The sequence below is a fragment of the Mauremys reevesii genome, linkage group 5 (assembly GCF_016161935.1).
Source record: "Mauremys reevesii isolate NIE-2019 linkage group 5, ASM1616193v1, whole genome shotgun sequence".
In the NCBI taxonomy this organism is placed as follows: Eukaryota; Metazoa; Chordata; order Testudines; family Geoemydidae; genus Mauremys; species Mauremys reevesii.
Genome location: NC_052627.1, coordinates 120,942,608 through 120,955,078, shown reverse-complemented (window position 1 = coordinate 120,955,078; position 12,471 = coordinate 120,942,608). Strand labels below are relative to the sequence as shown.

General features: G+C 40.7%; 1 protein-coding gene across 5 annotated transcripts in view; it reads left to right on the top strand.

The window, feature by feature from the left end:
* The window catches only part of NSD2 (nuclear receptor binding SET domain protein 2), a 172,445-nt gene that overhangs the window by 61,338 nt on the left and 98,636 nt on the right, over nucleotides 1-12,471 (top strand). For all 5 annotated transcript variants that reach the window (XM_039541944.1, XM_039541941.1, XM_039541942.1 and 2 more), the window contains 2 exons: nucleotides 4,409-4,574; nucleotides 12,195-12,361. In XM_039541944.1, the coding sequence (XP_039397878.1) occupies nucleotides 4,409-4,574; nucleotides 12,195-12,361 (333 nt within the window). The remainder of the gene's footprint in view (nucleotides 1-4,408; nucleotides 4,575-12,194; nucleotides 12,362-12,471) is intronic.

Below are 12,471 nucleotides of genomic sequence, written 5' to 3'. Positions count from 1 at the left end.
CTAAGCATTTTTCTCCTGTAAGAAAGGCCAGTAACATCTTTCTCAGGTGCTTGGTCTCTGCTCCACTCAAATAATTGGCAGAAAATTATTGATGAAGATGAGCAGGGCAGTAAATTGTGCCTTACCTGTCAGCTACAGGAGAACCTATGGTACCTTTCCTGATACTTGAGGGGGAAGAAAGGAGATGGTCTGATCCCAGAGTGATGTGTTAACTTTGCTCTTCTCAAAGGCAAAACAATGAGACCAGTCTGGGGAGAAGGATATCTCTGGTAGTCTCTCACTCTACACAGGTCCTTCTCCTTAGCCATCTCCTTAACAATACAGGGAGTACACACTGCTCAAATTTAAGCTGCTTCTGCTTCAGTTGCTAATGTGCTGTCTGTATGCCTGTAAGAAATTAGATGGTACATTTGTGTCAAAGTACTTGAATTATTTTTCCCATACAAATTAAATCATCTGGAAATAAAGATTTTTACCTTTATTTTATTTTTGTGACTTTTTCTCCTTTAATTTGCTTTTAAACAACCCAAAGCAACTTTATCACTCTTCAGTTCTTTGTCAATATACTACCAATTTAAAAAACAGCTCAACTAAACTGTGAACTTCATGTATCCGTATCTCTTATATCAGAACACCAGGATTGCACAGATGTCAAGAATTTCACTTTGGTAGCAATAGGAATGTTCATTATCACAACAGCCCTTTAAATACAACCCTGTAACCATCTGAATGCCCAAACTAACTAAAATAGCATTAAACTGGAATTATTAGGATGGAAATGAGTTAAGGATGGCTTGTGCCAATAGTGTATAGTGTATCTTAGGAGGTCTTGTACAATTGCTGTTAATAAATATTACTCTGCTATGCTTTCACACTGTTTTTCCACTGATGTGATGATCAAGAAAAGTCCTGGAATGTTAGTTAAATTTATTTTAAAAAACTACAATGAGCTATATAGATCATTCTTAAAGATAGCATTACAGGATTTTCACTCTTGGGTCTTGTGCCTTCAATCAGACGTATTCAAGAACTCTTGGAACTTCTTTTGGACCTTTTGAGGCACCTATACGTTTTTTGTGGACTGGTCGTCTACTCACCTTCACCCAGCCCCCTGACTCTGCTCCAATTAGAAGTGTTCCAGAGGCTTCAGAATTCTCTAGCCGGTTCTTTTTCCTTTCTGTAGTCCGTGAAGCAGCTCTCTGTAAGAGCTGCCCAACAATAGCAGCTCTGGCTCTTGTTACTCACTGCTGTTTAGGTGGACACTCAGGTATCCGTGATCTATTTCCCTGGGCTATATCTATGGGCTGCTTAATACTCTAGGCTAGGGCCATGTTTATAGTATGGGGACTAGTGGCATAGCTACAGCGCTGTAGCTAGTCCAGATAGTGTACACGCCGCCTACAGCGATGGAAAGGGTTTTCCATTGCTGTAGGAACACCACCTCCCCAAGCAGTAGTAACTAGGTTTACGGAAGCATTCTTCCATTGATCTAGCTGTGTCTACACTGGAGGTTAGGTTGACGTAGTTACAGAACTCAGGGATGTGGATTTTTCACACATCTAAGCACAATAAATATGTTGACCTAAATTTTTGGTATAGACCCCAGACCACAGAATCCTGTGGATGTGGTGCCTTTTAAGGAAAGGCAAACTAACTACCTTGTAATTTTACTACAGAGATACCTCATACAATTGTCAAAAGCACATAGTTCTGTTTTTAAAAATCATTAGTAGGGCCCTACCAAATTCACGGCCATGAAAAATGTGTCACTGACCATGAAATCTCGTCTTTTTTGTGGCTTTTATCCTATTCTATACAGATTTTACAGGGGGGCGACCATCATTTCTCAAATTCGGGGTTCTGACCCAAAAGGGAGTTGCAGGGGGGGATCATGAGGTTATTGTAGGGGGGTCATGGTATTGCCATCCTTACTTCTGCATTGCCTTTACTCCTGGGCAGCTGGAGAGTGGCGGATGCTGCCTGAGGGCCCAGCTCTGCAGGCAGCTGCACAGAAGTAAGGATGGCAATAGCATACTATGCCATCATAGGTTCTGCGCTTCTGGGTGATGGTGGCTCTGCCTTCAGAACTGGGCTCCTGGCTGGCAGTTGCTGCTCTCCAACTGCCCAGCTCTGAAGGCAGCACCACCACCAACAGCAGTGCAGAAGTAAGGGTAGCAGTACCACAACACCTCCTACAATAACCTTGTGACCCCCCACAACTCCTTTTTGGGTCAGGATGCCTACAATTACAACAGTGTGAAATTTCAGATTTAAATAGCTGAAATTGTGAAATTTACTATTTTTAAATTCCTATGACTGTGAAATTGACCAAATGAACTGTGAATTTCGTAGGGCCCTAATTATTAGGCACTTAGGTCATTTTTGCAAATGGGTGTTAGGTTTGTAAATCAGTTGCTTTTGAGAATTGTATCTGTTATCTTTCAGGATTGTTATCCATTCACTTACTTTCAAATGTTGAAATTATGTATTCTGGGTATTAACTCTTTCCAGCATGTTCTTTGGAATTTTGTACGCGTGGTTTTGATGTAATTTTTCATGTTGTATTTAACTGCAAGGGAGAGCTTTTTATTTCTCACTTTTGAAAAATATCTGCTGGAATGTTCCAAGTCTTTTGAGATTTCTGAAGTTGAAGCATCCTCAGTGGGAGGGAACACTTGGGACCATCTTACAGGCCAAAAAGCTTGAAAGCAATGGGAACACAATTCTTCCTGGAGGTATGGACCCAAGAGAGTTAGTCCTGAGATCTTCAGAAAAGCTTAATTAGAAGATGAGGAGCTATTCCGTTCATCACAAGAAGGGCTCCCTTCCTCCCAACCCTGGAAAGCTTTTAAAAAATAATAAGCTTTAGGCATTATTTCACAACTAGACATAACTTTTTAAATAATAATTTTTTTAAAGTACCATAATCTAAAATCATTATGGTGTAGCTAAGGTTTGTTTGTGTTTAGGAAAACATGTCTTAGTCATAGATTTTTAAAGCCAGAAGGTACTATTCTCATCTGACCACCTATGAATATCCTGACTTAGTACTACATCTCAAAATACTAGGCTTCTTAATTCAGTTTTAAACACTCTAGATACTTCATAATGTCATCTCTTCTCTCCCTTTTTGCTCAATTCTACAATCTAAAAGCCTAGTCTAGACATTTTGGTCCACCTTCTGAACGTTGGAATGGTGCTACAAAAGGCTAATGATGTCACATTTTACATAATTAAATAGTAACAGACCACTGGAAATGTGAATCAAAATGTAGCATTTCTTTAAACATAGCTTTAATTACTTGTAATGCTAGATTTTAAACTGTGCAATAGATCTACATGCCTGTTGATATTGAATACAGGCAAATAATGTATTATGGATAAAGTGAAAGTTAGACACAGTAGAAATAAAACATGTAATGACTTATGCTGGCGTGTGAATAAATCTTTCTTTATTATAACTCGACTATACCATGATATGGCAAACCTGTTTAGTATGTGTGTCATATAGTTACGGGGGGAAATTGTTTTTAGTTTATTCTAAATGCTTTGCAGTTAACTTGACAAAGAGTCTTAAAGCAGAAGTATTTATGTTTTCCTCATATTATTTAAAATAAATAGCTTTGGGAGGGACCAGCTAAAATTCTAAAGATTTTACTTCTACTGTTGAAAGCATTTTTTCAAAAAGTGACTAGCAAAAAGGAAAAAACCTCTAGCCTTTTGCTGTATTTTGATGTTCTGACATATGAAGACCACCTGAAATATACTCATTTTCCTTTTGCTTAGAAATGTAGGTCCTATGTCAGCTGAAAGAATCTACAGTAGTGTTTAAACTTCATTTAACATGCTTGTCTTAATATTTACTAAACTTTAGTGAACAACATTTTATACAAAGAAAGACTGTTTAAGATTTCATGTCTTGTACTCTTCAGTTAAGGTGTTAGAGCTCACAGTGAACGTCCCAGAGGTCATCCACTAATACCAGAAAAGAACAAATTTGACATTACTGATATTTCAAAGGTTTAAAAAATGATAATCCAACAACCAACCGAAGTTCATATTTTATTATATACAGAAAGGAAGAAAGAGGAGCAAACAATTTTAAAAAAAATCCTTTTTCAGTCCCCTTTCTAATACATGTGAAATACTATCCATTTACTACTCTTTTGGGCAAACATTATTGCTTTCTCTTCTGCCATGCTATTTTTTGTCATAACCCACTGCTATCACCCCAATTTGCGCCTCTCTCTCTCTCTCACACACACACACAATTTACTTCAAAGATGTACTTTATAAGCTGTGTTAGTTGATTAATTAGTATTTGTTATGAGTATACTATTAATTAATCAAGGTACAGTTTTGAAAGGGGAAATATGGTAACACAGTGTATGTTTTCTTTTTTTAAAAGACTCCTGCTAAGAAAGATTCAACTCCAAGTACTGTGAAAGAAGACAAAATCCATGTGTTGAAGTACAATATAGGGGATTTAGTGTGGTCTAAAGTGTCTGGTTACCCCTGGTGGCCATGCATGGTTTCAGCTGATCCTCTTCTTCATTCCTACACTAAACTAAAAGGTATGTCTTCATTGCTGCACACATCTTCATGGACATAGAGACATTAAATTCTGGAAGTTTCATTTCTTCATTTCGTCCATTCAGATAAATTGATAAACCAAAATCCTTTGTGCTTCAGCACTTGTTTATGCTGTTTGTCAATTACCTTTTACTAGCTAGTAACATCAGGTTGCATTGGAAAGAAGTGGTGTTCTGGGGAAGCTTAATTTAAATGGAAATTAGAAAAATAGGTTAGAGAATATGAAGGTAAAACCTTTGATAACAATGAATTAATAGAAACAAAAGACTGAAATAGGAGAGAAAATTCACAGTATACCTTAAAGTTTGAAACTTGTTTTCAATGTTTTAATGTTTGTGTTTTCAGTTAAATCAAAGAGAAGTTACAACTCCCTATGTTACATCAACAGTGAACAGGATAAATTCTTTAGTGTCAGTATAATTGTGTTGCTGCTCTTCATCAGGACAGGAATATAGCTAAGGCTTTGTCTTGTAGCTTTTCTTATCAAACAATCTTCCTTTTCCTAGTGAAGCAATAAAGGAAATCCTGTCTGCCTTCTAGGAGGATAGAGTGGCTGGTTTGTTTCTTCCCTTACATACTTCATTATGGAGTGACCAGATTGAGTCCTCTCTAAAATCCAGAGAGTTTTATCAATCTCAAAACGAGTTGAATTAAAAAAAAATAATAATTCTGTGGAATTCAAAACGAATTGGATGACAAGTTTCAGAATGATGTAGGGTTCAACAGAGTTTGAAAAAATTCTAACTTTTGCTACTGTTCAGCAAGTTATTTAAAGGAGGAGAGAGAACCTAATTTACTATGCTTCCCAGGCTGAGCTCTAGTGTCTAGGACTAATTTTTAGTTGATTACAATATATTTGAAATGTATTCAAGTCTCAGTAGAAACATTTCTATAGGTCATAAGTTTTCGCAAGATTATATAGGATGCCCTGTGAGAGAAGATTGAAAAAATTGAGTTTGTTTAGTCTGGAGAAGAAGACTGAGAGGGGACATAAGTTTTCAAGTACATAAAAAGTTGTTACAAGGAGGAGGGCAAAAAATTGTTCTCGTTAACCTTTGAGGATAAAATAAGAGGCAATGGGCTTAAATTGCAGTGAGGGCGGTTTAGGCTGGATATTAGGAAAAACTTCCTGTCAGGGTAGATAAGCACTGGAATAAATTGCTTAGGGAGGTTGTGGAATTTCCATCACTGGAGGTTTTTAAGAGCAGGTTAGACAAACACCTGTCAGGGATCGGCTAGATAATACTTAGTCCTGCCATGAGTGCAGGGGATTGGACTAGATGACCTCTCGAGGTCCCTTCCAGTTCTATCTGTGATGTCAAATGGCTGCTGGAGGCCTATCTTTTACATTATTGGAGGGAGGGTGAAATAGCCCTTTTTCTTGCACAAAGAGATTTCAAATTTAAACAGAATACTAAGATGTCTTGCCAGTAAAGAAGGAAAATTTTTGAGTGTGTTTTCAGCGTGAATCTCAGATTCCACTGTAGGTGTGCATACACCTGAGATCAGTTTCTCTTGGGTGCATATGTCCTGTGCCACCTCATGCTTCTGGGTAAGAGCATAAATAGCGGAGCGATCACAAACTTTCTTCTTACCACCCAGTCAGTGAGGAAGAACACAATGAGTGCCTGACCTGCTGCTCTCTTTAGAGAATTGAACTTGATTTTATCTACTGCGGAGGATCTTTACCTTCACATTTCCATTTGCTTTTTCCTCCAATTGGACAAGTCAGTCCCAGGTGCTTTGCGCCAACTACCACACTTTGTGGTGGATTCTAAGTCCTAAGGGTTCAAACCCTTCCTTTCTGCAAAGGACTGATTCCTTGAAGGATGGACATAGCTGGTATCTCTTCTACCTAGGAGAGAGCCACATGCCAGCTATGTGGTCTGTGCACAAGCCCTTGTCCACAAGGATCTGCAAATCCAGGGGATGTTCACAGTACACCTGTTAAGCAATCAAAGTGAGGCTGAAAAAAACAGCATCAGCTAGCACTCCCTCAAGGCATCACACTCTAGGTTCAGTCAGTGAAAACACTAAGAGTACAGTCACAAAGCCAGATACGGCAATAAAGTCAGCACTAGTGCCTCATGAAAAGGTGACTTGGTGAGACAGAGCCAGATGGAGCCTCAACATAGCTCCACAAGGACGTCCCAGAAGGAGGACTTGAAACAAAACTCTTCCTATGTCCTCCACAAAAACTGGAGGAGCATGTGGGGTACAAGAATAGGTACTGACCTTGATTTCAAATGACTGTGCCCTGCAGAGGGCTGTGTTACTTCCTGGAGAACTCCAGGGTTCCCTGTGGAGACATCTTTTGCACTAAAGTGATGATTGGCACTGGAAATGTATCACCATAGGAGACAGCAGTTTGAAGAAGAGCTCTACTCCTCTTGTTGAGTCACTCTTTTTCTCCAATGTCTAGTAGAGCTCCCTCCCTCACCTTTGAAGAGAGTCACTAGGGAGCACAGTAGGCTTCCCTGAAACATCCACCCATGAATGGCATTGGGCCAGCCAACCTCAACTAGGCCAGTATTCTTATATTGGCCTTACTTTTGTTGCAAGTGTCTAGGAGCAAGATCTGGTTCACAGGCACCCAGAAAGATGAGGCAGTACCATTCCTTAGTGGCATCATTGGCTGTACCACCAACACTGGAGCCAGACAATAGCTTCTGCAAACAGGATGCAAATGGAAGGACAGTGGCAACTCCCATCTCTACCCAAGGAGTCATCCTCATCATGAGACGAGGCATTAGTCTTCATGCCAGCAACTGACAACTTTAAAGTATTCCAGGACCTCCTGTCCCACACTGAGAATATCACAGATGTTGAAGCAACACTCATATAGAAGTCCTGTTGTTTTTTGACATCTCAAGCTCTACAACTCTGACTAGGATCTCCTTTCTTATCATCAATGTGTTCTTTGAACTGGGTAAAGGACTGTGGCAACCCCCTGCCATTCTTCCTCCCACTTTCAAATGAGTGGAGAAGAGATACCTGATGCCTCCAAAGGACTTTGAGAACTTTTGCACCTATCCAAATTGAGGGTTGCTGGCTGTGTTGTCACTGCAGGGAAATTCCAAGTCCGCCAACGGCATAGGTAAGGACAATGATCTTAAGAAGCTGGTCTTATTAGGATGCAAGGCACATTCCTTGCCATATGCAGCTCCAGGCTGTGAACTGTCAGGATATGTTTGCAAAATAACCCTTTTTCATCTGGGAGAGGGTCATCCACTCCCTGTCAAAACTCCTGCAGGAAAGGAAAGTTACCAGAGAGGTCCAGATTGTTGCTAGAACATCCTTGCAGACAATTATGGACACATTTGGCACAGCTACAAGATTGATGGCCATGGCTGTCAAAATGAGCCGGGGCTTGTGGCTTCAGGTATCTGGCATACCATGCAAGGTAGAAGCCACAGTAGAGGATCGGCCCTTTGATGGAATGGAGCTCTTTAGCCAAAGAACAGAGGACACTGTAGTACTCCCATGGTTGACAGCCAGACTACCCACAAAAGAAAAGGTCCAAATACTCCATGTGATTAACCCAACACCATTTGAGAGGAACATCAAGAGTCACATGTGCCAATCCAGAGTGTGCTTACACCTTCATGAACCACCTTGCCCCTTTCCACAGGACCTGGGTGACCATCACAGCCAACAAATGGGTAGTAGACGTCATTGACCAAGGCTACCATATCAGTTTCTACTCCTTACCCTATCCACTCTCATTTCCCATTCTTTTTCAGTAACTCTTCTCATGAGAGCCTGTTACAAACAGAAGTGGCCCCCTCCTTTTCCAGGAGCCATAGAAGAGATACTTACAGACTAGAAAGGAAGAGGCTACTTCTCCTGGTATTTCCTTATCCTGAAGAAGAAAAGGGGTCTTTATCCTATCCTAGATCTGAGAAGGCTGAACAATACATATGCTACCTTAGATTCAGGATCTCTTCAGATTCAAGACTGGTTCATGGCTTTTGGCTTGCAGGATGTGTACTTCCACACAGCCATCCAGCTGGTCCACAGGAAGTTACTAAGATTCACAGTGGGCATTCATCATTACCAGTAGTCTCCATGGCACTGAGAGTTTTCACAACGTGCCTGTGGATAGTAGCAGCCTATCTGTGAAAGAAGAGCATTCATATCTACCCCGGCCTGGACAATTGGCTGAGCAAAGGTGTATCTCAACAGGAGACAATGGCAAGCTTTAAATATGCCCTTTTCCTTTAACAGCTAGATCTTCTGCTGAACTACAAAAATAATCTCTTACTTCCATGACAATCTTATCCTTAGTGATGAGCTAACAGATTCCATGACTTTGAGACCTCCATGATATTTTCTGCTTCGGCCCTGGGGTGACTGGGCTGGAGCTGTCAGCTGGCGGGCTCCCAGAGCCCTTTTGGTGATGAGGGCTGTCAATGTTCCCTCCCCACTCTGAACTTTAGGGTACAGATGTGGGGACTTGCATGAAAGATCCCCTAAACTTATTTACCAGCTTAGGTTAACAGTAAGCTGCCACCACCAAGCGTGTTCCAAATCCATGGGGAGAGCCACTTGGAACTCTGCCTTTCCCCAAATATTTCCCAAGTCCCTAACCCCCCCTCCCTTTCCTGGGCAGATTTGAGACTAATTTCTCCTCCCCACCCCCCAAAGTCCTTACAGCCCTTTCCTGGGTATGCTTGAGAGTATACCCTCACCAGTTAGTCCTGGTGAACACAGATCCAAAACCCTTGGATCTTAAAACAATGAAAAATCAATCAGGTTCTTAAAAGAAGAATTTTAATTAAAGAAAAAGGTGAAAGGAATACCTCTGCGAGATTAGAATGCAAGATAATCTCACAGACAAACAGATTCAAAACACAGAGGGTTTCCCTCTGGGCCAAACTTTAAAGTTACACAAAGAACCCAATTTTATCCTCTCTCTATTTTGCAAAAGAAATCCACAAATAGAAAATAAAAGTAATCTTATACCTTCCTTTTCTAAATACTACCCTATAGGAGTGGGGTGGCTTCTTCTTTCTCTGTGTCTGGCAAAAAGCACACACCCCGCACAGCCAAAATACTTTTTATTTTTCCTATCCAGATTTTAAAGTATCCTGTCCCTTTATTGGTCCTTCTGGTCAGGTGTCAGCTAGGTTATGTGAGCTTCTTAACCCTTTACAGGTCAAAGTGGAATTAACCCTTAATGGTATGTTTATGACGGGCCCTGGAGCCTCCCCCTTCCCTTGCAGCAGGGCTTGAGCTCTCATCTCACCCGCTCCCGCAGGCATCCATGAATTTTTGTTTATTGCCCGTGTCCATGACTTGTACTAAAAATAACCATGACAAAATCTTAACCCTATTCATCACAAATGATAGTTCATAGGAGTCTTCAACTCCACATCAGTGAGAGCATAGCTTCCTAAGGCAGGTTCTTGTTAATGCAGTCTCTATTAATTGGGATAGGTAAACCCAAGTATGATGGTGCTGATGCATCTGGGGCTGTTTGAGCCATATGTCAGTGTGTATGCCACTTGTCAGGCTTCATCCTGTGACTCTGGCTCGTATCAAGTCCGTACTCTGAAGCACTGTATATGAGCAAAAAAATCATGGTTCCCTCTTCCCATCATCACATAACCGAGGTAGTAGCAGGAACCCAATAACATACATGGAGGAGTGCCAGTGTTGATTCCCTTCCTTATAGTGACTAATCACGGCTGTGTCAGGGACAAGTTGGAGAGCCCACTTGGACTACCTATGAATGCAAATGACCTGGCCCACAGAGGACATAAAGCTTCCTATAAAGGCCCTGAAGCTCAAGGCCATCAGGCTAGCTTGCATAGCCATACTACTGCTTCCCCCGAATTCCGCAGTGGAGATACTCGTGGCTAATATGTCCTCAATGCACTACATAAATAAGGAGCTGCATGCTTTTCTTCATTCTTTTGGTCTGGAAGATATTGAGCTTTGGTCATGCTGCCACTGAAATGGGATAACCCTTATGGCTCTTCACCTCTCACAAGATAGCAGCAACTTGGTAGACTTTGTGAGCAGGCAGGCAGTTACCAATCATGAATGGTCACCACAGATGTCCATCAATGGAACAGATATTCCTTCAGTGGGAAACTTCCAGGGTAGACGTGTATGTCACCAACAACAATACCAAATGTCAGAACTCTTGTTCCAGAGGGAGCATGAGCCTGGATTTGTTACTGGAGTCCTTCTTTCTCAATGGTCCCAAGGCGGCCTTATGCCTTTCCACTGATTCCTCTGCTTCTCAGTATGATATTCTAGATTAAGTGAGACAGATCAGCCTCATGACTCCTTACTGGTCATGGCAGTTTTGGTAGATGGATCTGGTATGTGTGTCCATCTAACCATCCATATAGCTCCCAGACTGCCTACATCTGATTTTACAACACTGCAAATCACAGCATAGGTGTTGGCTGGTTAAGTACTATGGACAGAGACTATGCCCTATCAAGCCAAGAAATCCTGATACAGAGCAGGAAGTAATCAACCAGAAAGACTTACTTATCAAAATAGGATTGATTTTCAATATGGACAGCCCAGCAGGGGCTGGACCCAGTGTAGGTGTCTGTACTGAAGATCCTCAACTACTTACTGCATTTAAAGAGCTGGCTTTTCATTTAGTTTGATTAAGATCTATCTTGTAGTAATCTGTTTGCCATCACTTAGTGCAGTCTTTTTTCCAATAATTTCCAGTGGTGTCCAAGTTTCTAAAAGGGATCTTCCATACTTACCCATCAATTAGAGAAGGTACTTCCGTCTGGGATCTCAGTATAGTTCTCCTGAGGCTCCTGGAGCCTCTCTTTGAGGAGTTCTCTCTTTCAGAACGCTTCATCATCTTACTCTGAAGGCAGTCTCCTAGTAGCCATCCTGTTGGACAGAAGAGCGAGTGAACTATAGCAATTTGTTTGATTCTCTTTACACAACAGTCCATAGAGATAAAGCGATACTGGAACTTCATCCAAAATTCATCCCCAAGCTGGTCTTGGAATTTATCTGAATCGTTGTTTACCTGTCTTCTTCCCAAAGCCTGCAAACTTAACTTCAGTTTAACAAAAGATTTGTGTGGCATCTGGACGAAGGGAGAAACTTTCTATCCAATCCAATAACCCAGCTTTTTTTCTCTAGTTAAATTTATACTACCTTATTTATTTATTTCTTAAACAAAACATTTTATTGTGGAAGGCAAAAGAGAGAGCCTTTCCAACCCCTGTTTAGATCCTCTAAATTAATCTTAAAATTAATACCTGGTTTATAACAGAAGAAACTGATTTTTGGTGTCTTAAGCATAAGACCAACATTCCTCTTTCCAAAATAAATGGACAGCACAATGATCATACTGTTGTTCTGCCTGCATCTGTGGGTTCTCTTTGGATTAACATAGCAATTGGAGTCATTCCTTTTACATGAAGCTTCATAGATTAGTTTACTGAGAAATGTCAATCTATTAGATTTTAGAAGGAAAACTGGACAAAAAGTATTTGTCATTGCTCTGCATACTGCAATTTACTGAAGGATTTCAAAGTGTGAAAGGTATTTAAAATGCTAAAACCAAAACCAACCCAGTAACTTGTATAAACTTACTGTTAAATTTTCAGGACAAAAAAAGAGTTTTCGTCAGTATCATGTACAGTTTTTTGGTGATGCCCCAGAACGAGCTTGGATATTTGAGAAGAGCCTTGTGTCATTCAAAGGAGAACAACAGTTTGAACAATTATGCCAGGAAAGTGCAAAACAAGCCCTCATTAAAGCTGAGAAAATAAAGGTAAGAGACTACAACACCTCCCCCCCCATCCCCCCTCCCATTTTTTGCAGGCTTTTTACTTTGTTATAGAAATGTCATCTGATACCTAACCATTGGAGAGAAACAATCTA